Below are 26,562 nucleotides of genomic sequence, written 5' to 3'. Positions count from 1 at the left end.
TTCATAATCTGATGGCAGCACAAAAACGACCAGGAGATGAAAATTCATAGGAAGGAAAAACACAAGGCAAAGCAAATAAGGAACCACGTAATTTAATTCCTACTACAGATTTCAGACATTCATTACAATTTGAAAGTTCACAGCAATTCATCTAACAGAATACCTTAATTCTCTGTCTTCTGTTTCTCACACACCGTCACCTCGATTTTGGTTCCCCCTATGGTCAGGAAACACTCAGACTTTCTCCTTGCTCTTTTCCCTATCCATTTTCTTGCCCCCATTAACTGAGTGTTTGGGCAGCATTTAACAACCACGCTCACTAATAGCACCGCATTTATCAACCTCCATTTGCACACCGCCTAACAGTCACAGGGATTGCTGCTTTCGCAGCAGCACAACGAACACTGAAAGAACACTGAAAGAACACCGGTGAGACACAGTGCTCTGAAGCCGTGAGCTCCTGGATAGGCTCTGCCTACCTCCCCCAGACCCTGCATGACATGGGAGCTCAGGGACAACCACACACAGGTATGTCTCCCCTATGGTGTCATTTATGGATGTGAGCCCTGATGGATGCCAGCAGGATGGCCAGGTTCGGGCAGGCCTCACAGCGTTGTAAGGCAAGCCTCCATAGCCTTAGAAGGCAGACTTCCATAGCCTTGCAAGGCAGGCCTCCATGGTATTGGTGCAGGGCGCTGCGCACAGCAGCTCCTCAAGGGGGCGCCCGCCGTCACGCGGCTTCCGCACCCCTCCCTCACTTCCGCTCTCCTCTCGCACTTCCGCCCGGCAGGGGGCGGTGCCGTCGCTGCTCTCGCGAGAGTTTCTCGGCCCCCGCCTGCCCGTCCCGTCCTGCCCGGACGTGGCCGCGGCCCCGCAGCTCAGCGCTGCCGGCGGTTCAGCCCAGCGCGGTGCGGCCCGGCTCCGCCATGGCCTCCGACAGCGACACCGAGGAGTTCTACGACGCTCCCGAAGATGTTCACCTGGCGGCCGCCTCCCCCGCGCCGTGAGTCCCGTGCGGCCGCCGCCCTGCCCTGCCCTGCCCTCCCCTCCCTCGGCTCGGCTCTGGGGGAGGCGGCCGCCCCGTCGTCTGCACACAGCGGGTGTTGGGGCAGCGCGGTGGGTCCGTGGGGGGGGGAGCCGAAACCGAGAGGCTGCGGGGACACGGGGCGACTGGCGGGGCTGGTGTTGCTGTTATTACACTGGGGTGAGAGTAGCCTTCCTCGGGCGGGCAGGATGCGTGTATGGGAAGGATGTGCGGCGGTGCGATCCGTGCTGATGGCTCAAATCCTCCTTTAGTGATGGAAAGATGTGATTTTTCTGATGCAGGACGAGCAACGGGGCTTCTCCAGCACCGGGCTCGCTGTTCCTGTCTTTCAAACAACTTCAGGTGCACTCTGTCGTTCGTTTCTAATGCCGTTGCCTGGATGTTAAGTATCGAGGGTTCTGAGCAGCGTTTTATAGCACAGCTTCCCGCACCTGTTTGCTCAGAGCTGCCTCACTATATTGTTGTCGTTAGCCAGACGTGCTCCTTCTTCTGCAGTGGTAAATATCTTTCTGGTTTTGTGCTCAGTGGGTTGTATCAGCTCTGGTTTTTCAGGCAGTCCCGACCAAACCTCTCCACGGTTTGACCTTGCAGGATGAGGTGCCACGTAGCTCAGCATAGCAATGAGATACGGGCTGTGGGATCCATCCATTGGAGCTTTAATAATTGATCAAGGGTTTGTTATAATCTGTATAAATGGCTCCTGGGTGCCTTGAACAAGGGAAGGGCTAGGCTTGAATCGTATCATAGAATGGCCTGGGTTGAAAAAGGACCACAATGATCATCTAGTTTCAACCCCCTGCTCTGTGCAGGGTCACCAACCAGCAGACCAGGCTGCCCAGAGCCACATCCAGCCTGGCCTTGAATTCCTCCAGGATGGGGCATCCACAACCTCCTTGGGCAACCTGTTCCAGTGCGTCACCACCCTGTGTGTGAAAAACTTCCTCTGCATCCTCACACATAGCAAAGCTTTTCTTAACTTAGCTTTTTAAGTAGCCTGGTGGAAAAACGTGCCTTGGCATACAGTTTTGCAAGATGTAGTAAGATGAATTAACAGCATGTTGTTACAGAAACGTGGTGATGCTCCTGCTTCTCACCTTGCCCAGATGCTAGTGATCACCAAACCCTTCTGAGTTGTTTTAACTGAGTAACTGAAAGCAACTGAAAACAAGGAACAGCAAAACCTCTTCAGTAAGTTGAAACAGCTGCAGCCTGAGAGGATGGAGAGAGGGTAGGGTGAAGATGTGGGATTTGTGGCTAAAAGCAGAAGTGGGAAGCTGGAAGCATCCATTCTTTGGTAAAAGTGAGCCACTAAATCTGTCCCAGCTCCATATCTTACCTTTTATTTGCTACAAATAATGCTGTCTGTCCGGACTTGCAAGTTTCCCCCACCTATATTAAGTAGTTCCCCCACCTTGCTATGGAATAAGTTAAAAGAAATTAAAACTGAAGTTCTTTTTTGTTTCCTATTGCTCTTCCATAACCTGTAAGAATGCATCATTGGCTCAGATCGATGGCATCAAGTAAGGAGATCTCAGAGGGCTTAGTTTGCAACATGGATACTGAATCTGTCATTCAGTCTGATATTCAGTCTGTACTAACAACATAGAGTATTTTCTCTAAATAAGCTTTGGAATTTCCTGAGAGCTAATTTCACATTTACATTGGATGCTTTTTGGCAGCAGGCTTGTAGATTGCAGTTCTGACACCTATCCATGTGTAATGGCACTGAGCTGCAACCCCCAAAATAGAGAATTTCTTGTGAGAGGAAGGGCGACCAAAAAGTGGTGTTAGCATCTGCATTTTCAGTTATTTCCTTACACATTCATGTTCTGATGATCAGCAAAAATACACAGGAATATATATGTATATTTTTTTTGCAGCATATACTATAAACAGCTTTTTGCAAAGTAGTGCAGATAGATTTGCTTTCATTAAAAGTGTTTTTTCTCGTTTCCTCCCCACTGCCCTGCATAGGGAAGTTTGATAATTGCTCATATAGAAATTCTGAAGTGGTGACTTTGCTTTTTGGTTGCTTTACTCATTACTGCTGTGATGTGTGAGAGTGGAATTTTCAAGTCGTATGGAAGCTCCCAGTTCCCCCTCTAAGTCAGTAACTACCAATGATCAAATCTCTCTGAAGGAAAGCACCATATCCTTAAGTATGTGTATAACTAGTACTTCGTAAGGATTAATTAGCAAAAGTGGCAGAATTAGCTACCGAATGTCATTTGGTAATTGGCTGAGATAGCTCTTCTGAACTGATGATGTGTGTGAGCTGAAGTGTGCTGAAATAAAATGTTTGGAGACTTCTCCACTGCCTGCAGTGAGGTCTACATCCTTCCCTTCTGCTGCGGGTCTTTTGATGTGTAACTGCTTTTGGTATGATGTACGGACATTTTATTGTTTGCTAGGTCCAAAGCAATGTCTGCTTCTGTAAGCATCCTAGGAAAAGAGATTAGGTGCCAGTGTAGCCAGTCAGTGAAGGCACCTGTTGGTCCTGTGGTCATTGGAGTGGGGATGGAGAGGCAGGGTGGCAGAAAACATCCAGATTTAACCTCTGTCACTCCACTGTCAAAAGGCTGTAACTGAAAAAAGGTCAAGGAAAAAACCTCAGAAGTTATTGTGGGCATGAAGGAGGATGGCAGTTGTGAGAGAAGAACATGAAGTCAGGCACAGTTGTTTGGATGCAGGTACATGACTCGCTTTATTTCTTATAAAGAAACACAGTTCACCTACTGTGTAATGAAGAATTGCTAAATACTGTATTTTGGGTACTGCACTAGAGCTACTAGTGGGAGAGTGGCTTCCTTGTGGCTGGTCAGTATTGGGATGAGTTCTGCAGCTGAATAAATACAAAGATCTTCTTGAAGTGTTTATCTGGTGTTCAGATTAATCAGACCTGTGCTGTTTTTGCAGGTGAAATAGGAATTTTCTTCCACTGTTGCCCAGACTTTGCGGGTAACTTTTAACTCCTCTCTTTGTTAAACTGATGGTACTGGTGGTGTCACGTTAGGATACTGGAGTTAGAAGCCTTTTATTTGAGATGCAACCTGCAAAATCTATTACAAAATATTGTAGTGGAAATGCTAAGTCATGGCTTGAAGCAGTGATGGAGCACCTGGTGGAAGGCAGGGCCGGCCCAGTGGAGTTCAGGTGTATGAAATGTACCTGAGTGGATGGAAGGGCTGGAGCCAGGATCCACCCCTCACAGCCCTCATGTAAGGGTTGGTAGTGGAGGTGAGGGCATCTCTGCATACCTGAGGCCTTCTGAAGGTAAGCAGCTTCTTCCCTTTGTTTCTGTGCCCACAGCTGTTGCATTTGAGCACATCCTCACTTGCTGCAGCCTGGGACCTTGCTGCTCTGCTGTCATTGCTGTGCTTTCCGTTGTGTTACAAATATGTAATCCCATCATCTACTGAGCAGTCCTATGTGAAAGAAAACTAAATTTTTGTGCTCTTCTGTGTTGTGTCAGAACATCAATGTGGGATGCTGCTTTTGAGTGCAGATTTTCCACAAAGCTGAGTATTTGAAAGTTAAGGCATTTGGGAAGGGCAGCTACATTGTTTGAACCTCGCATGGTGTGTTACTAGTGAGGGAGTGATGTGCCTGCAGCAGAAGGGAGCGTGCTGGTAGCTGGGAAGTATTGTGATAGGACAAGTGCTGTGATAGGAAACTGTACAATCTTGTCATCACAATAAGACTCGGTGTTTAAATATCTAACAGCATTCTGAGCTGCAGGTCTGGGATGTAGTGAAAGCTGACAGTTCACTGATTGGTTTGTGTGGTGACCTGAAGAGAAGTAATTGCATGATGCCAGTCCCCAAAGATACCTCCTTTTTTTGTGTAATTAGTGAAATGAGAGGTCGTCTCAGAGTGGATGCTAATGCAGCCAGACTGTATCAGGGTATGCATTACGTGTAATGGGAGATGATTTTAAATGTGTGCTTGGAGTAACATCGGTACACTAAGAAAAGGATGACAGAAAGATGGTTTATGGAAGCTGGAGCTGAGAAACTGTCAGGGATTAGAGAATCTCCAGTGGGTTTGTGACAGACAGAAGGGCTCTCAACTCTCTTTGGAGTGTTCTGTATAAAGGAGCAGTGTATCAGAAGCATTCACTGCTTGTCTGAATCATTAAGTATACCTCATTGTAAAGGAAGACCATTAAAACTGCTTAATACAAAGCTTACTGTTGAGATTTCTTTCCGGGAGCTCTGCATAAGTCTGTCTTCTCTTTCTAACAGGTCACCATCAAAGGTTGGATCCTTTGTATTGAAGGTGAGTTTCTTAAAATCGATCAGATGTAAGCATTTCTACTTAATGTAGGTGTGCTGTGGCAGTCCTGACATCTCCTTGAGGAATGATAAGCTTTCTTTGCTGCAGGGAGCAAATGTTCTGCTTGTGTCTCTTGATGTTCCAGCTTTACTTTTAGGGAACTTTAACATGTCTTGAAGCTAATTTGATTCTAAAAATGAAATTTGCAAAGTAATTGAGCTGTACTTGACTGCTAGACTATCCTCTTTCAGATGATTTGTGAATAGGAAGCACGTTTCCATGGGACTTGGTTTTTTGGGAGTCCTGGTTGATCTGAAATACCGACTTTATTCCCTTCAGTCTTCAAAATAAGAAAAATCTGTGTGTGTACTTCAGGTGACGTGAAAATACAGCACTATATTTAGCTGATGGAGATGGCATTGCCACTTCCTACACAAGTAATTGGTGTGCTGCATCTGTGCACAGCGACAGTCAGCTGAATGTGACACCTGTTAAAATAAGAAGTTGAATAGTGTACAAATGTCACTGTTTCTCTGGTCTCCAAAGAGCCAGCAGTGATACTTGTGCAATGCTCAGATGGAGTAAAGGAGGCTCAATATTTTGTCCCAATAAATCAAATGCTGCATTTGTCAGCACTGTTAGAGAGTAGGTGATAGCTTCCTCTCTTCAGCTGCCAGCAAATCAGTCGTCTTCTTACAGTGATACCAGCTCCTATGGCATCTCTTGTGGAGCAGCCATCTATTTTGTGTTCTGCTTAATACTTTGAACGTGTAACATCCCTTTAACAATAAACCTTGCAAGTAACGTAGCTATCGTTCCTTCTAAGCTCAGTGCAACCAAACTGACTTGAGTGTCTTGTTGGCTGAAACGTAGAGGATTTTCATTACCAGGTTTTACGTGTTGCTTACAGCTCTTTCTTTTTTGTATCGTCCTAAGTCACTGTTTCTGAAGCTGACCCACTGTTCTCTCTCTGCCTGGTACTGTATCAGTTCTCTGAGTGTGTGACTAATGGTACAGTTTGCCTTGGAGTGGGTAAGAAAGATTCCTGAAGTCCAAAGTTTAACAGGTGTGTGAGGTTAAGTCAACAAAATTAGAAATCAATGTAATGGGTTACTGTAGGCACTGATTGCACTTAAATTCTTAAGCTGTGTCTTTGAAGGTAAACGGTGATAAAACAAAAACAGAGTGGAAAAAAACGTATGGAAGGTGGCGGAGGAGTGGACAGAGAGGAATAAGATTTTAATAATTGCAGCTGTCTCTGCGTAGTAGGAAGGAGGAGGAGGAGGACAGTGATTCTGTATCTCTGCTCAGGGAGTCAGCCAAGATGTTTGTTTTTTCTTAACTTTCTGAACAGATGTTGGCTTATTTGATAAACTCGAGCCAGTCACGAAAAGTCTTTCTCTTTTTCTGAGACTGCCCCATTAGTCAGAAGGATTACGTGTTCTCTGCAGGTCCCTTTCAGCATTGGGGGTTTCTATCAGATTCCCCGTTAGGCAGTGCTCTAGGCAGTGTTGTCAGTACTTCATGTCAACAGGATGCATGTGATGTGCAATAAACCATAATAACTGAGGTTAAAGTTGGCTTCTGGTTAAAGCAGTAACCTCTGTGGTGTCAACTGCTTGCTTTCCTGCGCATAGGATTGTTCAGAAATTGACGAATCCTTTCACTCAGAGCTGGGATATTTTCAGTGTTAAGCCTCTGTATAGATGCATGTACCTGATATACCCAGGGTCTGTTGTTTCTGGAGCTTATCCATAAGTATGATTGGTTAATTATTTTATTATGCAAGGTTTAAGACTCTTACAAGGACTTAATAAATTATTTTGGCACAACCCGTTTTACTGCATTATTTTTATTCCTTGTTTAACAGGCTGTGCCAACGTGGTGTTGCTGTTTGTACATTTCTAAACTACACTTACATTGAAAACTAATAATGTTTCTGTTGTAAGTGGTGATAAAGCAGTTCTGGCATCTTTTCCCACACTTGACAAAGAGCAAAGTACGTTTATGTATCTTTGCTCCAGATTCTTAAACGTGTATGTTTCTCTAATCTTCGTGATACCTTCAGTTCTGTTTTAGTTGAGGCTGGAATCTTTTAAAGACGTAGAACTTAGGTCATTTATAAAATCCATCATTTTCCAAGTAAGATATGTTTGTCTTGGAGTCTTTCGTCAGATTTCTGTGCATTACAACACAAGCAGGCAGGAGGTTAAATACCAAATGTTGAATTGCCTTTTGTTTAGCAACGAGCATGCTGATTCTGTGTGTGCCAGTGTGAAATAATCTGCATGTGTACTGTGCATTACTTCTGCCTGATAGGTACTTATTCCATAATAGATGAATATGTGGCAGCATTGTTTTCCTTTATGCTTAATGCAGTTTCTTCAAGCTGTGTGTAATCTTACTCAAGACCTTCTCACTACCATCATCCTGTATCTTTTTTTCATAGGATGTGGACAGCAGGCTGCACAAAGCTGGAAATGAAACCTTTGTACAAGAAATGAAGCAAGATGATTCAAAAGAGGTTAGTTATGCTTCTTTACGCTTCCATCCTCACACTGGAAATATGAAATAACACTAATGAGTTGTCATCCAAAAGCTAACAGAATGTGTGGCTTCTGTTAGTGAGAATATTCATCTGAAGGGTAAACATCAAGCTAAAGTGTTCTAAAAATGTATCTAAGATTTGCAAGCATTGAATTATTTAATGTATAGAATCTTCTATACTGGTATGTGAAATCTCAAACAGCTGAACAACTTTTGATGCGATAGCTGTCTCTCAAATTAAAGAGGAAAGAAAATTACTCATTCTGTTTCATTGTTCAGATGCACCTATTCCTGCATCTAGTTTCTGGTCCTCAGAATTTTAGTCAAAATATGTTTTGTATACAAAGTAACTCCTCAATGAAGAGTTTTTCTGTTTATTGTATTACCATACAAACTGTATGGTAAGTGTGCCCCAGAAGTAGCTACTGTTTAACAGTACAATGTTGGTTTTTTAAAATTATTTCTTTAGATTATTGACAGTATTATAGAAGAAAGCCAGAAAGCACAGCAACTAGATGATGATTCTTTAGCCTCTAGAGGGAAAGGACTGACTGTTCCAACTTCAGATGCAAATGCTTGGATTGCTGGTGCAGGTATCATTAATAGTATTCCAGAAGTACTGGCTGCTAAAGCTTCGTTACAAGAAGATCCAAGTGAACCAGTGCATCAGAGTGTGTGTGAGGACCCTGAGTTGGAAGCTGGGAGGCCTTTATTTACTTCTGAGGAACAGGAAACTGATAAACTAACAAAAGTAACAGATACAACTGACCATAAAAAGGATGAAATTGAAGCACAAGAAGAAACACCGAAAGATGAGGACATAACAGACGAGAAAGAGGCAAATACTTTAGGACAAGTGACTTCAGATTTATCTACCAAAGACCTTCCAACAACAGAAGAAATGCCTCCAGCAAAACCACCAAGGCAGCTTACTGTGGAACCTGATATTGTTGCTAGCACAAAGAAGCCTGTTCCAGCACGGCCACCACCTCCAACAAATGTTCCTCCTCCAAGACCACCACCTCCTGCTCGGCCCGCTCCACCCCCCCGGAAAAAAAAGAGTGAACTGGATTTTGAAGTACAAAAACCTGTTTTAGAAGGCAAGTCATTTATTTAAGTGGCTTCAGCTATTTTTGTGTTCTGAGGGAAGAGTCGTTAGATCTTGTGTTTTCAGTCTAGTTGACCTGCAAGTAGGGAAAAGCTTTAACAGTTCCAAATTCTTATAGTGTAAAAAAAAAAAAAAAAAAAAAAAAAAAAAAAAAAAAAGCCTTCTGCATTACAAATGCTTCTAATTCTTGGACTCTCTTGTAAAATAACACTTTTTACCAAAAGAGCTACTTCTGCAGCAAGAAGAATTAGCCATACCAATGCAGAAGCTAAGGAAAGAAAAGAGGCTTCGAATGAAGTATCTGTTATCTCTGTTAGGTTAGAAATACAAGTCAAGGTGTAGGCTGAGGACTCATGAAAATGAGTATCCTGGGTTACTAGGAAAATAAGCAAAAGAGGAAAAAAAAAACCCAATTTGTGAGCAGAACTGAAGAAGACCAAGTGTGAAATAGCTGGAGGCATAGATGTGATATATGAAATATGTAGCTGTTAGGACTGATCTAGTGGTGGTTGATGGGGGAAAAAAAAAAACAACAACTAATGAACAGAAAGTTGTCAGATAATGTCAGCACTCCAGTAATCTCTGTAGCCTGTCCGTGGCTCTTGTTATGCTCTTTTTACTGTTATGAATCTCCTTTCAGTTCCTCGAGAGACTTTCACAGCTGGTGGTCTTTTAACTCCAAGTGCAGTGACTGAGGTCATGCCCAAGGATTCTCAGCCTTCTTTGGATTTGGCAAGCGCTACTAGCGGAGATAAAATTGTCACTGCTCAGGTATTGGGAAATGGCTTCAAGTCTGAGAATCACAGTAACGTTTTCTGTCTTTCCATTGTTAGAGGTTATGTATCTTCTGTCTGCAAAATTTCAGGAAAATGGAAAAGCAGCTGATGGCCAAACGACAAATGAAGTGCTTGGACCACAGAGACCCAGATCTAATTCTGGAAGAGAACTCACGGATGAGGTATTAATAAAAGCAATCTGTACATAGTACTTCTTTGTGCTTGCTTTTTCCAGTCTGCTGAGTTAATTGCAGTATTCACACCTTGCTCTTGCCCTCTGGCCTGCTATAAGCTGTGGCCAGAGGCTCAGATAGAAGGGATGGCATACTGACTTCGTCCATGTAAGGACTTTGTGGTTCTTGAGTCATTTGGAGTAGTAATGTTTAGAAGTATGAGCTGTAATGGGTCTGGGATGCTGTGAATTTGTGCTTGCAACACATTGCAAGGTTAATGTGAGGGAACGTTAGCAAAGCTGATATTTTTTTCCTGCACAGAAAACAGGAAGAAGTCAGCAACAAGAAAATGACTTTCCTAATATTGAGAAGTAATTTATTCAGTTAATAACTTCAGTTTATCCTAGTGATGCTATCAAACTGTTGTTAGCTTACTATTGCTCAACAGGTGTATTTGTGTTCCAAAAAAACCCATTTCTGTAGTACTTGATAGGTTTAAATACTCTTTATCTGTAGGCAGAGATTCTTTGCCTAAATCTGCTAAAATACCTGGAAGGTGGGGGTGCTTCAGAGTAATTTTGTTATATATGTTTGATTTTTAGCATAGCTTGTGTCAGGTAGTGTCTGATTTTTATATGGCTGCATTTCTGGTCTATGAAATCAAAGCTTGTGATGACATATGATTGTTGATGTGTGTGTGGTGCTCTGTAACAATTGCAGTAGCATGCTGACAGCAAGATTAGCCTGAACTTTGTAAAATGCAGTGAACAACATGATTTCTCACTACTGTAAATAATCTGTAAGACCGCATGATTTCTGTTTTGCTTTTGATGCCTGTTTGAGTCATCTTGACTTCACACCATATTTCTTCCATAGGAAATTCTAGCAAGTGTAATGATAAAAAACCTTGACACAGGTGAAGAAATACCCCTGAGTTTGGCAGAAGAGAAGTTGCCAACAGGCATTAATCCTCTCACTTTGCATATCATGAGGAGAACTAAAGAATATGTCAGGTATGAATGATGATAGCTTTAAACTCTTTCTAGTATTGCTTCTGTCATATTTTTTTGCATACAGAGGACTCTTTGTGCAAGAGTCCCAATCCAGCTGTCTCTGATTTGCATGTTTAATTCCCTATTCTGTCTGAACTGGGTTATTTATTGAGGCAACAGAATTATTTATTGAAATTTTTCTAATTTAATTGGAAGTTTATGATAATACTGCAGTGTGGGCCTGTGGTCACTGTGGCTTCTACTGGAAGGTTTCCCTGCTCTGTTCAGAGCTTTGGGCCTTTCTCATCTTTAAAACTGAATGTTTGTTGTTTTTTAAGTTGAATTTTACATTTTAATGATCATGGAATTATGTCAACTTAGAAACTGGACTTATTTCTAAGGCCTAGATTGATGCATATACATAAAAAATCAGGGTTTTTGTGTTGTTTTTTTTTTTGTATTGCTGTTTAAAATAAAATTTCTCTTCCATAGAACTGTTTCTTTGACATCTAGGATATATATGCAGTTTTACTATCGAGATTCCTAAGAAATGAAAGACCTGTTTTATCATTTGGTCCTACTTTACTGGTTTTTCACTGTTTACATACAGTAAGATTTCGTACTAAACACCAACTCCTGTATTTCCTAGTAACGACGCAGCACAGTCTGATGATGAAGACAAAATGCAGACACAGCAGACAGATACTGATGGAGGGAGGTTAAAGCAGAAAACGTAAGATGCTGTTCCATGTCTCTACAAATAAACGTCAGGTTTCATTTTAAGCTGAAACTCCCCTTCTTAAATCCAAACAAGTTATTTAATTGGTATCTGAAATTACTTAAGCCTATTTTTCTGCAGTTAAACTGAAGATTACATGACTGCTGGCAAATTAAATGCTTATTTTTAGAAACAGTAGTGGAAAACAATAATGCTGCATTTCAAATCGAAGGTACTGATTCGTAATAACAAAAAATAAGAATTTGCCACTGTTGTTGAATAAATGCTTCCCTTCTTAAGCACGCAGCTGAAAAAGTTCCTTGGCAAATCTGTGAAGCGAGCAAAGCACCTTGCTGAAGAGTATGGGGAACGTGCTGTAAATAAAGTCAAGAGTGTTCGAGATGAAGGTCAGTGACATGATTTCTGTGCGTTACTCCCCCACCCACCAAATAAATCTGTTTATCCTTGGGCTTCTCAAATTCAAAGCTGGCTGAGGGGACACATACTGGTGTGTGCTACCTGAGTACAGTTGGCTTCTTCAAGTCTGTAGCTTGGTAGGTATTCTGAGGTTACAAGGCTGGTTTCTTTTGCAGCAAATGTTGAGTTTAGTTAAGCCTGTTGAATAGTATGATTTTTACTTTCATATCTAGACAGCTTTCTTACAGTATAACGATCTTTCTTAGAGTTATTCCAACACAGTTAGAAGTTGGGATTTTCTTAATTGCTTTAAGAAAGTCACTTGGCCTTCTGACAATCAGTGCTCTATCCTCAGACAGCTGGAACTCCTGGTAGAAGTTTTTCTGAAAACAGCTGAGTTGTCCCTTTGTTTCAGCAGTTTTCCAGACAGGAATGTAATACTTAACTAGGCCAGTTTAACCACAGGCAGTGACATAAGTGCCACTGAACTGCTGCACTTCAGGATCCTATATTGCCACTGGAATTTTGTGCCAGTTTTTCTGCAGTTCTCCTGCTTCCATGGGCAGCCCACCAGGCCCTTTCTGCATACTGTAAGAAGAAACCAATGTGATTAAATCTGTAATTTTCAGCATGTGTTAAATTGGCAGAAATTGCGACGTGCAGGATGTACTGAATGCAAAACCTGGTGCAAGATATGAAGCAGAACAAAAATTCATGGCAATTACTTTGGGTGTTGAGTGTTTGGATGTACTGCAAACCAAAAATAGTATAGATGTGTTCTTAGACCTTGATGCAACGTATTTATCTTTTGCTTTAAGGTCTTACAGCTGTTTATCAAAATTTGCAAATTCAAGACTGATCTGCTACTGAAATGTATTGGCACATATTCTTGTTAGTAGAAAGTGTGCTGCAACATTCTGGATTTGTGTTCCTTTTAGTCTTCCATACAGATCAAGATGATCCTTCTTCCAGTGATGATGAAGGGATGCCGTATACGAGACCAGTTAAGTTCAAAGCAGCACATGGCTTCAAGGGACCTTATGATTTTGAACAAATTAAAGTTGTTCAGGATCTCAGTGGAGAGCATATGGTACGTCTTAGATCTCCATTTTTGTTTTGTTGAATCTGTTCAGCCTAAAATTCAACTTTTAGCCTTTATCTACTTGATGACCTTCATACTTTTTCTCGAAGGGCAGTTAGTTCCATTCTGTAAAATCAATATTCTGGCAAGAAATGAAAACTTGACTGGTTTGATCAATTTTTTCAGGGAAAAGAAAGGGGTAATCACATAATTGGGCATGAGAGATTCTCTGGAAGTTTTCTTCAAAAGAGTTTGTGTTGCATGGTACTTGTTTTCCTGATTTCTGTACCTAGAAATGTAAGCCACAAATAGGCTATGATCCACTAACAGAAGTGAGCACAGAACAGCAGTTTGTCCGAGTCAGCAGAAACTGAACTTATGTGCCTGTAAGAAATATAAACATAATTAATGAACTGAAATACTGGATGAGTTCTGCTGGCAAAAGTGGGGAGAGATGGAGAGATGAAGGGGATGTATGAACTGTGATGATAAGGAGGGAAGAGACTGGAGTGTGATATTTCCAAACAGGCAACTGTGGAGGGTGAGCAGCAAAACCTCCCATCCATCACTGTTCTAGTGCTGCATGTTCACCTGTGGAGTCTGAAACTCATTCATTCTAGTATTTGACTCCCCAGGTACTTTTACTGACAGCAATTGTGACAACAATTGAAGCTGTCCCTCATCTTAAAGTGTTAGGCTGAGGATAAGGCATATAGCAGTCAGTTTCACTGGGGAGTTCAAAGCTGTCCTTCAAAACAAACATTTCCAAGACTGTGCATCTGTATTAGTTTCTATCAAGCCAATAGTTGACTTCTTAAAACCTAGGAAGTTCCCTAAAAGAATTTGAAAAGGGAGCTGGGTTGGTGTGGTTGAATACCTGGTGTCTGTTCAATAAACAGAAGATGGAATACTGCTGGTGTGGTACCATGTTCTCATTGGTTGACTCTTTGGACTTTGCACTGGATAAAGAGTTGTCACAAGCTTTGCAAAATCCTCATTTAATGTGTATATGTAGTACTTGTTTAGGGTGCTGGAATTGTTGTAAACAAGCATGATTTCTCCAAGGGGAAAAAGTGAAATGGTACCACAGCTTGAACTAACTTCAAGCACAGCTACAAATATTTGCTGCGTCTGCATGTCACCTCTGCCTTGCTGTCCATTAGTAATCATACCAGTTTCATGTAGAACACTGTGGTGGCACTGAGCAATGTTAAATCCTCACTTCTACAGCATTCTACCTTGTATGCTTTCAAACTTTGTGCAAAATGTGTTACGCTGTCCACCAGATGTAACCATTACTTTTCAGTGCCTCAATCTGCAACTTGTTTTTGTGTATGTCCTGAATCGCATCTGTTGACATTATATAAAAGCATTTTTTGTATGGGAAGGGTAGTAGTTTATGTAACTTAAACCACAGTCTCTTTATTTGAACAGGGCGCTGTTTGGACGATGAAATTCTCTCACTGTGGTCGATTACTTGCATCTGCAGGACAGGACAATGTCGTGAGAATATGGGTTTTGAAAAATGCTTTTGACTACTTCAATAACATGCGAATGAAATACAACACGGAAGGTAACTTTCCATATACTGCTAGAGCTCTAAAACGTTAGAAATTCTACTGATGTAGGAACTTGGTGCTGATTGTGGAGCTTCTGCTTCTGTTCTAGGCCGCGTCTCACCTTCCCCATCTCAAGAGAGTCTCAATTCTTCGAAGTCTGATACTGATGCAGGGGTATGTACACTAGATATTGTGAAAGGAAGACGTGGTTGCACTGTTCTGTACTGCCAGGTCTTTATTGTTGCTTTATCCAAACACATCTTAAACAGTTCTTGGCCTGAGGCATAGACAAAATGTTTTGACAATATTCTTTGGCCAAATACTGTTATCCCATGTATCTGGGAAGCAAGCAAGGAACCAAGTCACTATACTTCATACATTTTTGTAGTCTGCCTTGCTTCACTGTGGCCTTCTGTAACTAACTTGTCTCCCAGAGTAGATTTCTGAAAGAGACATATTAAAGGAGAACGAAGTCTATTGAATTTCCTGGCATAGCATTTTGCCTTCATGCATTACTTACGGTTAACATCTAACTTCATATGCTCTTTTCTGAGAAAGGCCAAGCTGAACAATAGCATACTTAGAAGGCTGGCAAAGCATGATGTTGTTTGCACATCTGGGTAGAATAAAACGGGACATCACAGACCAGAAGTGTTAAGACATTGTTACTTGTAGAGTGTTCAGATCCTTTCCTAATGTTGCCATTGAAATCAATGTGATCAGGGTTTTTCTGTTTTCGGTAGTGTAAGAAACAAATGATAAAACCAGGGTTTAACTGAAGCTTTTTAGCAGTAACATCATTTAATGCATGCTTTTTGTGGGGAGGGGGAATCCATCCTTACCCTTAGGTAACTGCATGCCATGTACACCAGAGGTGTTGTTTTAAGGCTATTTTTACATGAGCTTTTGTATGGGAAATTCTAGTTTTTGTTTTGCCACCTGTCAATGCTGAAAGGCCCTTTTGTTAGGAAGTTAGCATTCTTGACGTGCATCAGAGCACTGAAGCTTTAACTCACAGTTTATTTTCTGCATTGAAATATACTTCTCCAATTTGGTGTACTTGATTCCAAAAGATTATCTTTGAACGTTTCCTTGACATAATTGAAGATAATTGCTGTCAAGTTTATCCCATTGAATAAAAGCTGTATTGATGGACAGTGTGGAGCTGCTTGGTTTTGGTATTTCAAGAGGATGTTTCACAGTGGGTTTGTGCTTTAAAGTTACTGTGTTTATTAGTACAACGTTATTTTGTATCATTTAAGAGTCCTTCAAATCGTTACAGGCCCTGTGCTTCATGTAAGCAGTAACTGCTTTCTTTAAGCTTTCCAGCTAACATTTTCTAACATTTCTGTACCTTTATCTGATAGATTTGCAGTGGAGTTGATGAAGACCCAGATGATAAAAATGCTCCATTTCGTCAACGGCCATTTTGCAAATACAAAGGGCATACAGCAGATCTCCTTGATCTTTCCTGGTCTAAAGTAAGGCACCTTGAGACAGGCTGCACAGTTCTCCTGTGTTTTCATTGTTATATCAAATACGATTAAAAATATTTCTGAACAATACAAAACAATTTAAGAGAAAGGGTTTGCAGAAACATCACTTCATCTGAAATAGCTGCAATAAAAAGAATTAACTTCTTGGGCTTCTCTAATTAAGGCTTTTTATTAAAAACAAGCTAGTAATGCAGTTGTGGTTTTGTATCATTTTTTGATACTGAAGTAAGTTGAAATGGTTAGAGTTGGAGGGAAGGAATTTTCACTGAGCTGTTTTGTAATTTGAGTTATGGTGTTAATGGCTTTTCCTGTCTTCTATATGCTTTGCTGTTTTTATGCAAAATGCACAGATTCTGAAAAACTACTGAAGAGAAGCATGTATTGAAACTAGAGAACTGCCTCGTGCTTAACTATCAACACTTTTCCCACAAAGCTCAGTTGGGTAATTCTCCATATTGGAAGACTGTTGCTATTTTAAGAGTTCACTCTGGTTGAAGGATCTTAAGAGAAGCTCTTGCCCTGTCTCTGGAACTTGTTGTGCTGATTTTTCTTGTAACTACTTTTCCAAGTACTCATTTCCACTGAGATTCTTCCGGAAAGAGTTTAATAACTGAGCTCTGGTGTTCTGGGCTTAAGGAAAGCACCACTCAGTAATGGACATTTCTATCTGAAAGAATAAAATGTTGACTTTCATGGAAAGAGAGGAATTGATGAGACCTGTTTCCATTAGCATTTAGGATACCACACCAAAAGAAACTTGATTTCTGAAGAGTTGCCTTTCCTGAAACATGCTGTGAATAGATGGGGCTTCTCTTGTATTTGCCCATGAGAGCAGGCAGTCCTGATGGTTTGCTGTGCTCTAAAGAAGCTTCAGAAATCTTCCCTGCAGTCCTACCCAAGTTTCTTCTGTAGTGGGGGCTGGGAAGCCTGTTAACATTTATAGTGTTATGGTGCATTACAGTTGTAGTCAGTGTCCTGGAAATGCTGTGCTAAGGGAAATTGCAGCATCTCAGCAAGTTACACAATTTAGTGAAACAGTGTTAAATGGAAACTGGTAAATACATTCATCAGTGATCAAGCACGAGAGCTTTGGGCTGATGCTTTTGTAGTTGCAAGAAAGCTGTACAAAGCACTGTAATTCAAACAAAAATGCATGGTATCAGCTTCTGTATTTTCTGTTACTTCTGTGCCCATTGCTAACCACGGAATCCTTCTGCTCCGCAGAACTACTTCTTGCTTTCTTCTTCTATGGACAAAACTGTCCGTTTATGGCACATATCAAGAAGAGAATGTCTCTGTTGTTTCCAGCATATAGACTTTGTCACTGCTATAGCCTTCCATCCAAGGGTAAGTGTAATAGTCTTGTTTCTTCTGGAGGCAGAATTTGAGACTCTTACACCTTTATTTATAACTTTAAAAACACATTGAATAATAGTTTGTGTGGTTTAAAAGTATCCCATTGGATACTATTCCAGAACAGTGTTTTCATTTTCACTAAGCATCACTGAGAGTGTCCATGTTTCACCATTTGTAGGAATAAGGTGGAAAGTGAACTGTCTGTAGGCTAACAACATCACAGCTGGCCTAACTTGGAATAACTCAGGGTTAGTATTTCTGCAGCTTGTGTTTGGAAGGAAAAAATGTAATTGTCCTAACAGTCCCAGCTGGAGGTATTTTGTTGTGAAGGCTGCATATGTTTAATATTTTCAGGAATCTCTAAGAAATTGAACTTGTCAGTAAGTTTAATGTCTTTTCAGTCATCATAAACTTCATAATGAACACATTTATGGGATTCCGCACAGAAGTTTGGAAATCAGTTGGGATGGTTTTAAGGAAATATTTCTGGCCGTCCTTATAGCACAAGCAGAGATTAATGCAGTGTGTCCTCTCAGGATGACAGGTACTTCTTAAGTGGTTCATTGGATGGGAAACTCCGACTCTGGAACATTCCTGACAAAAAAGTGGCATTATGGAATGAAGTGGATGGGCAGACAAAATTGATTACAGCTGCCAACTTCTGTCAGAATGGCAAATATGCAGTAATAGGCACGTATGATGGAAGATGCATCTTCTATGACACAGAGGTAAGAAAGTTTTCCAGATTGTTTTCTCACGTTAAGCAATAAAGATTGAAAAGTGATGCTTCTTATTTAAGTATCAAGGGACAAAATCTGTTAGAACCTGAAGCAAAATAGGTTAAAACTTCAGTTTAAATCAAATTATTTGAAATAAACATGATTTTTAATTTCTTTTCAGCACTTGAAGTACCATACACAAATACATGTACGTTCTACTAGAGGTCGAAATAGAGTTGGAAGAAAAATTACTGGCATTGAACCCTTGCCTGGGGAAAATAAGGTACTGCCTTTCAGTAAAAGCTGGACTTGATATTGGAGTCTTGCAGTTATATCTAATGCTCATTAAGTTTTTGCTTGCTCAGCTAACCTTTGTTTGCCATAATCAACTTAAATCAGGATTCTTTTTACTCTCCTTAGATGAAATTGCTTTTGCCTATTTTGCATTGCAGGATACTGACTAGTGGTAGAATATATATTCAGTGATACTCTGGTCTGATTCATGTGAAGCTGAGGAAATGTTAATAGATTAAATGGCTTTCGGTGAAAATTTCTTTGGCATAACTAATGTCTCCAAATTTAATATTCATGCAATATTCTGCATTCTTCACCCTAGAGGTGTTCAAGGCCAGGTTGGATGGGGCCCTGGCCATCCTGGTCCAGTATTAAATGTGGAAGATGGCCGGGGGGGTTGAAGCTTCGTGATCCTTGTGGATCCTTCCAACCCAAGGCATTTTATGATTTGTACAGAAGCTGAAAAAATGCTGAAAGCTCAAGGCAGATATTCCAAAAAGTGTACTCTGTTCTTTGGAATCAGTCCTTTTGCTTGGCTTTGCTCTGAGCTGAAGCCTTGAGTCGAAAGGTGGAGAATGAGCTCTGTTGCTCCTTCTTGTACAAGCTAACTGCTTCCACTTCTAATTTGTCTTTCATTTCTTTCTAGATACTGGTGACATCTAATGATTCCAGAATTAGATTGTATGACCTAAGAGATCTGTCTTTATCTATGAAATACAAAGGTTATGTCAACAGCAGCAGCCAAATCAAAGCCAGCTTTAGGTAAGACAGTATTATGGCAAGGCAGTTGTTGAATTTTGAAGGTACCATGGGTGAAGTACAGAGGCTTTTGTTTGAATAACCTGTATACATTGGTACAAATCTGAGCCTCTGAGATGTCTTAAAGCTCAGAATACAGAGGTAACTGAAGACTGTAATTCTATGAAAAGATCCTGTAAGTTGTGAACTTGGTCTGACTGCAAGTCATCTGAAGAGCCACTGTAACACTTGCTTGAGCATCCAATGAAAGTAATGTTTCTCCTTCTTTCTATCTTAAGCCATGACTTTACATACATTGTAAGCGGTTCAGAAGATAAATATGTTTATATTTGGAGCACCTACCATGACTTGAGCAAATTCACATCTGTAAGAAGAGACCGTAATGACTTCTGGGAAGGCATTAAAGGTAAGAAGTCAATTGTTTTATCAAAGACTTGAAAATAAAATTAAAACCTGGAAGACAAATACTTTTCTGAGCAGTACTGTTCATTGAGCTTGAACAAACTGTTAACATCATAAAGCAAGGTGCATTGTGATTTTGGGTTTCTTAATAAGTGGACTCAAAAACCTGATCCTCAGGAGACGTGCATGCGATTAGGATGCATGGTTGGGATGGCAAGAGATGATGTGGCTTGGAGCTTTTCCAGCTTCAGTCAGATTCTGAATGAATGCCATGTTTCACTGGCAGAGCTGAGTTGTATAAGTATGTAATCAAAACACTTATCAGCCCTTAGATCCCATATGTGACTTCAAAAACAAATGCAAGCATTTATTTACTTTTTGTCGTATAATGAAAGAAAAAGAACAACTCTTGTTTATCCAGCCTCTGAATCACCACTCAATGCACAGGGTTTTTTGGGAAATGCAGGGCAGTGTTTATATCAAATTGCTCTGGAACTCTTGCTAGTTAGCTTTGGGTGCTTACAGGAGCTTCAGAGGTCCTCAGAGTTGTAAAACAATGATAATTGTTTCTTGAATGATGAATTTACTTAGTGCAGCTAACACTGGTATTCTTGGATACTTACTAAAATGTATGCCTGCTGTTCTTGTAAAATGAACAATCCCTTGGAACAAGGTAATCAAAATTGGTTTGTCTTTCTGAAGCACACAATGCTGTGGTCACCTCTGCGATTTTTGCTCCCAATCCTGGCTTGATGGTGTCACTGGAAACTTCTGATAAGCAAGAAGCTGAAAGTAAAGGAGAAGATTCTGAAACAGCTGATACCATTCCCTCTGGTAGGTGTTAAGATGGGTTCTGCTTGATACCACAATAGGAGAAGAATACTTTGATGTGGGAGGGAGGCTTATTTGGAAGAGAATTCATTGCAAGGGGCGTGAATGTTCTGGACATCTTGACTGCTATTGCAATGTAAAACTCCCAGACCAGGAAGTGAGGGATGTAGTTGTTGCCCTGTGTATTTTGGCAGTATTCCTGTTAACTTGAGCCGTTAGGAGATACAGCTTTGGATTGTATATAATGCAAAAGTCCCTTTCTTAGAAATGCGGGTGTTTCTTGAAGAAATGGTCAGATAATAAGAATGGGCTGGAGGAAGAAAAGCGTCAGCGATTCTATTAATGAGAGCTTGATTCATTTGTAAGAAATAACAGCTTATTCTCTTTCCTTAAGGAGCACTGAAGACAGATCACACAGAAGTGCTTTTATCGGCTGACTTCACTGGAGCAATCAAAGTCTTCATTAACAAAAAGAAATGTGTATCTTAATTGTTTTGCAACTGACAGTATAAAACCATGGTACTGTGGGATTAAAATTCCATTAATAACGGGGGCAAAAGCAGAGTATCTAATATAATAATGTTACAGGCTGATTTATTTTTAAAATCTTTATTTTATGGCTACTCAAATACTGGATTCTTGGAAAGCAGTGTCTACCTAATTAACACTTTGGCTTGTAGAATAGAAGGGAACGTGTAAGAATAATGCTGCCAAACATTAGACTCTAAACTTTCTGAAAAGAGGTGTTTTGCAATGTCATTGTGAACCTGCACAGGTTTCTGCACGAAAACATCTTTCACATCTGCGTGTGCCTTTTGGTTACATGCACTAAGTTGAAAATCTGTTGGAGGTTTTGGTGGCTCTTGTGGCCACTGGGTGTGGGTGGTGGGGAAGATGGAGGAATGGCTGAAAAAGCGGTGAATGATTCGGTCTGATCGTTGCACAAAATTCCATTTGAGAGAAATGCTGAATTTGTAGTAGCTGTTGTTCAGAGTTTTAAGTTATGCAAGTTTTTTGATGGGTCAGCAACAACGTGTAAATGTTTTTATAAATTTCTCAACTTCAGGACGTGAAACTTTTTGTTGTCTTTTAAGTGTTGTGGACTTTAGATTCCTTTCTTATATGTAATTTTTTTGCACACTGGAGCACAATACTTGTGTAAAGAATTCTCTCATTCCTTGTTCATGGGCACCAGGATACATTCACCTTCCAGATAAAATCAAGCTGCATTAGAAAGTTCTTATATTTTACAACTACGTAAAATAAACTGTTTACATTTTTTTAAGCATTGTAGCTTAAAGGTTTTAAGTTCTTGTTTGTTTGTTTAGTGCCACTGAATTTTGGAAGTCTTTGTAAATATTCATATAAAACACCTATGAAGTAACATTCTGGGCACCCTGACCCATGAAATGTTATTGATGGTCAAGTGTTTCAGAGGAAAAAATGTCATTAAACTTGGTCACACACTTGGAAAGTGTTGCTTCTTTCCCATTTTGATTCCTAAATTTGCCATTTGTCTAAATAGCGTTGGCTGCTTTGTGAGATCGTTGGTCTTGTGTGCTCATTTTTCTTTTTAGTTCTGTTTTGTCCCATCCTGTCACTTTCTTAACAGCTGTGTCATGGGGAATGGAGTACTGGGACTAACTGTGGAGCAGAATGGAGTGCAGTTGTACAGTAATCTGATGTAAGGAGGAGGTTTCAGAAGCGTGTTAAGATTCCTGTTGTTGCCATTAGTGGGAGAATGAAGATATGGGAAGTCAGGGAATTGGTCCCACCATCTTAATTTTCTTCTCAGGTGTTGATGTATTGGCTTGAACGTGAAAGGGAATTGCAAGGGATATACTGTCCAACAAAATAAGTACAAAAAATGCTGTGTCCTTTAGAAAAGTCACAGTTGACGCACTTGCAGTAAGTATGGCTCACGGATCTGAAAATTCCTGTATGCGTGAGGCAGAAGCAAACTCTTGATTTTGGTTTTGTTCTTGGAGCTCTATTGACTGACAGAGGTGGGAAGATGGCACAAAGACATTTAATCTGTAACTCCAGAAGTGAGTTTTGGTAATAGGTTGTACATGCAGAAGGCTGTAATTTCTTTTTCCAAGGGTGTACTTATCCTTTTGTGCTTTAACAAAAGCTGTTGACATCCATGTAATCCAGAATCCACTTACAAAATGCAATTGAGAATTTTCAGGAGATAGAAGTGAGGATATGTATGAATCAACACAGGAATCCATGAACTGAGCTGTCTGTAGCGTCAAAGATGATACAAAGGCTTTCCTTCCAGACCTAATTCCTGGTCAGCTGGTTCCTGTCACAGTTTATTCTGGCAGCAAGCAGCTATGACTGGAAACAGTTGTTTCTCTACTAGCTTTGTCTCTGAATCTTTGAGACAATTTGTCTCTGCAAGCTTGTGCATGTGCAGAGAACAGAAACAGCATATCTAAAGCAGCTCTGAGAAAGAAGGGAACAGACTGTAGCAGGTTCTGTTGGGACAGGACATGGGGAAATGGTCTCAAACCGAAATGGGCAAGACTTAGATTGGCTACAAGGGGAAAGTTTGTTACGCTGAGTGTAGTTATGCTCTGGAACAGGTTGCCCAGAGGTGGTGGTGGATGCCCTGTTGCTGGAGGCAGGGCTGGATGGGGCTCTGAGCAATCAGGTCAAGCTGTAGGTCCTGTTCATTGCAGGGGAGTTGGGATGGATGGCCTTTAAAGGTCCCTTCCAACTCTAATTTGTATTTTGGCAATGTCCATCTTCTATATGTATCTTTTTTTCCCCTCTAATTATAGGTAATTATAGATTGTTTGAGATTTTCATATAGGCATGTTGGTTTTGATTCATTATGTGAATGTGGGAACAAACTGGAGGGTTGTTGGCTGGTTCTTAGTAATGTGGTACTGGAGCTGTGCTTCAGGATTCCTTATGCTAATAGCTACAGCTATTAATTCTGCTTTCCTAGTGTTTTCCTAATAGCAGTGGCTTGCTACTGGGATGCTAAGGCAGCTTTTCAGTTCACATGATTAGAAAATGGTCCTTTTCCTGTGTGTGCTTCAATGGCAATTCTGGCTTCTATGTGGAAAGCAGATCAGAATGTAATGCTACGTATTTGGAGCACATAAAAGTAATGAATTTTGCCTGCTTTCCCCTTCATTGTTTGGGGGGTAGAGAAATCCTGAAGCAGCATATGGGATTTGTTTCTCCTGTCCTTGAGGAGCTGTGGCCGTGCAATCCTGAGTAAGTCAGCAGAGGGCAGCCCTTTAACAGCAAGGAGCTCTTAGCCCAAAGGTGGCATCGATGTGTTGCTATACAGCTGGAACATGCTCCCAGAAATGGTGAAGTGAGGATGTAATGTTGTTCATAACTGTTCCTCCCAGCAAAAAGTCATGCCTGGGTCTGGGTTACCGAATCATGCTGGCTCAGTGCAGGAACGCAGGCCTCTGTGCAATGAAGTGAAGCAATGGGATTAATCAGTTAAGTGTTTTTCTGGGATAGGCCCGTTTGAAGGTGATAAATAGGCACACAGACAACCAGTGAAGGCAGTGGTGCAAAACAGGATTATTTTCTAATGATATTACCTGTCTTTTACCTTGGATGGCTTGTGAGAAATGAAGACCTGAGCTTGCCTCTAACCCTACAGCTTGTCTGAGGGGTTCTCAGTGATGGCCCAGGAGCCCCATATGTTTCAGATTTTATATCAGCGTCAGCTGCAAACTGGTGAGTTAGGCAAAAAATTGGTTGCTTTAGCTCATCCTCTATGTTACAGTGCTACCAATAAGTGGGTAAGGTTTTGCTGTTGGTCTCAATACAGTGTATGTGCAAAACTTGTTCTCCTGTAGTCTGTGCTGTCCTGAAGTCGGCCTGAGCTTGCAGCAGATTGTTCCTTCGGAGAAACGTGTTCACTGTGGTTCCTGTACGTGCACAGACCTGGGAAAAGGGCAGCAGTCCATCAGCTGCAGCCCTTCAACTGGAGAGCCTGCAGAAGGCAAAGGGGAGGCTGCAGTTTGGGTCTTCGTAATAAATGCACTGAAAAAAACCTATTATTTTACTAAACCATGTTTTGAAAAACGAAAATAGAGGTGATTTCAGTGATGGCTGCTTTTTGTAAGAGAGCCTATGCTTTCTGTCCTTTCCTGGGAACAGAACATTTTCACCTCTTGAGGTCTCTGGGGTCTGTTGATGCTGTGAGTTTCTTATGGCTGAGTTCAAGAAAGTTGTTCTCTCTGAGGTGATGCCTTGAGCAGTTCCACAGCACCTCCAGAAGCTTGCTGTGTTCTCACATGTCGTTGTAATGCTGGTAAGCTATCCCTGACCTTTTTACCCCATGCAAAAGGAGACTACAGCCACAAGCCTTGCAGCCTTGTGCATCCTCTTGTAGTAATGCTGTGGCTGCTGCTAGCTGCCTTAGTGCTTGTTGTGCCTGAGACTTTTATTCTGATGTTCAGCCTTCCCGAGATAGAGCTTTCTGCATGTTGTTTTCATGTCATGTGTCCTCACTGCTTCTATTTTCCTTTTGTTTCCGTGCTTAGCTCCACAAAACAGCCTCAGTTTGCTGGCTCTTCCTTGGCTCAGCTGAGTGGGATGGTGACTGGGCGCAGCCCCTTGCTGGCACTGCACTGAGCTCGTAACCTCACTGGGAACTCCTTGCTTCTGACTGCATAAACAAGGGGTGGGTACTCCAGGGATCACTTTATTTCCTGTCAAATGCTCCATCATGGTGATGTTCTCAGAGCTTTCTCTGATCTAGCAGACCAAAGGCAGAAAATGGTACTGCCATGAGTGTAGATCTCCCATCACTGCTGTTGCACTTGCTCTTGCTCTTCCACGGGGCCCAAGCTGTCCGAGCTCCTTCCTGCAGGCAGGATGAGCAGGGCTGCCCTGTTCTGGGGCCAGCAGCCATGTAGAGACTGGTGAAATCTCTGCAAGAATTCCTATGGCTGTAGAGATAAGGAAGTGAACCTCAGTGCTCTGTAGCTGGAATTGTTTGTCACAAAACTTTCTGCTTCCTTAGAACTAGTTTAGACAGATTTTGAAAAGCCTTAAGGAAGGATATTAGTGAAAATGTTAATGCTCGAATTATTAAACTTCCTCCTTTTCTCTCCCCCATCTAGATATTTCATAATCAAGTATAAAGTTTTGGATTTGTTTTGCCTCTGTAGAAGATCAGAGCGAGGTTTAATATGAAATGGTGTCTGCTGCCCCTTCCATGAACTGCTAAAAAGCAGAACAATAACTGGCTTGCATGCTTTAGGAGTCACAAATAACAGTTTCCATGGTTTGGATCATAGTAGCTGTATTCATTACTCCCCTACATGTTGGCTCTTACAATCTAAACAATTCCTCTACATGTTGTGTGACTGACAGCGTGCTGGCAATTCCAGTGCAGTGCTTGTAAATAAGCTTGCAGATTCCATAGGGTGTGACTTTCATGGAATCATAGAATGGCCTGGGTTGAAAAGGACCATGATGACCATCCAGTTCCAACCCTCTGCTATGGCCAGGCTGCCCACAGCCACATTCAGTCTGGCCTTGAATGCCTCCAGCGATGGGGGCATCCACAACCTCCTTGGGCAACCTGTTCCAGTGCTTCTCCACCCTCTGTATGACAATAGGGCGGCTCTATCCAATGCAGTATCTGCGTGCACTATAAAGTGAAGCAATTTAGAAGTAAGACACTAAGGTATAAAATATCTGCCAAAATGTAAAATAAAGTCAAAGGATCTCTCTGCCTTCAAATCGCCATCCTCGGCACTGCACACAAAGCTACAGGGCGCAGGGGCAGGCATTAACTCCTTTCCTCTCCTGCCTTCTGGCCGAGCAACCAGGCAGCGAGCTGGGCTCGTACGCGCTGTGATCAAAGCACTTTCCTACTGCAAATCCCATAGGCTGGAGATGCTCAGTAGCGGGATCTCGTCCTGCTGGATGCTTAGGCTAACAGGAAGGCAGCAGGAACCCGCTTTGGAGAGGGCTGCGTGCGGAGCATGAGCCCTAACGGTACGGAAGCGCCTGTAAGCTCG

At 41.5% G+C, this 26,562-nt stretch overlaps 1 protein-coding gene across 1 annotated transcript; it reads left to right on the top strand.

Annotated features, from left to right (window-relative positions):
• Window positions 1-926: 926 nt before the first annotated feature.
• Window positions 927-21,037, top strand: WDR44 (WD repeat domain 44; the record flags this gene model as incomplete). Its single annotated transcript, XM_079542123.1, has 20 exons — window positions 927-1,003; window positions 5,290-5,323; window positions 7,770-7,844; window positions 8,337-8,967; window positions 9,616-9,746; window positions 9,841-9,933; window positions 10,801-10,937; window positions 11,566-11,649; window positions 11,935-12,041; window positions 12,990-13,141; window positions 14,567-14,705; window positions 14,801-14,865; window positions 16,059-16,172; window positions 17,412-17,534; window positions 18,080-18,271; window positions 18,444-18,545; window positions 19,203-19,318; window positions 19,594-19,721; window positions 20,420-20,551; window positions 20,943-21,037. 20 exons carry the CDS (start codon window positions 927-929, stop codon window positions 21,035-21,037), a joined length of 2,727 nt encoding a protein of 908 aa, XP_079398249.1.
• Between the last annotated feature and the right edge of the window lie 5,525 nt (window positions 21,038-26,562).

Source organism: Tetrao urogallus, assembly GCF_951394365.1.
Source record: "Tetrao urogallus genome assembly, chromosome: 13".
NCBI lineage: Eukaryota > Metazoa > Chordata > Aves > Galliformes > Phasianidae > Tetrao > Tetrao urogallus.
The sequence above is the reverse complement of the archived record's forward strand: the minus strand, read 5'-3'. Positions and strand labels throughout refer to the sequence as shown.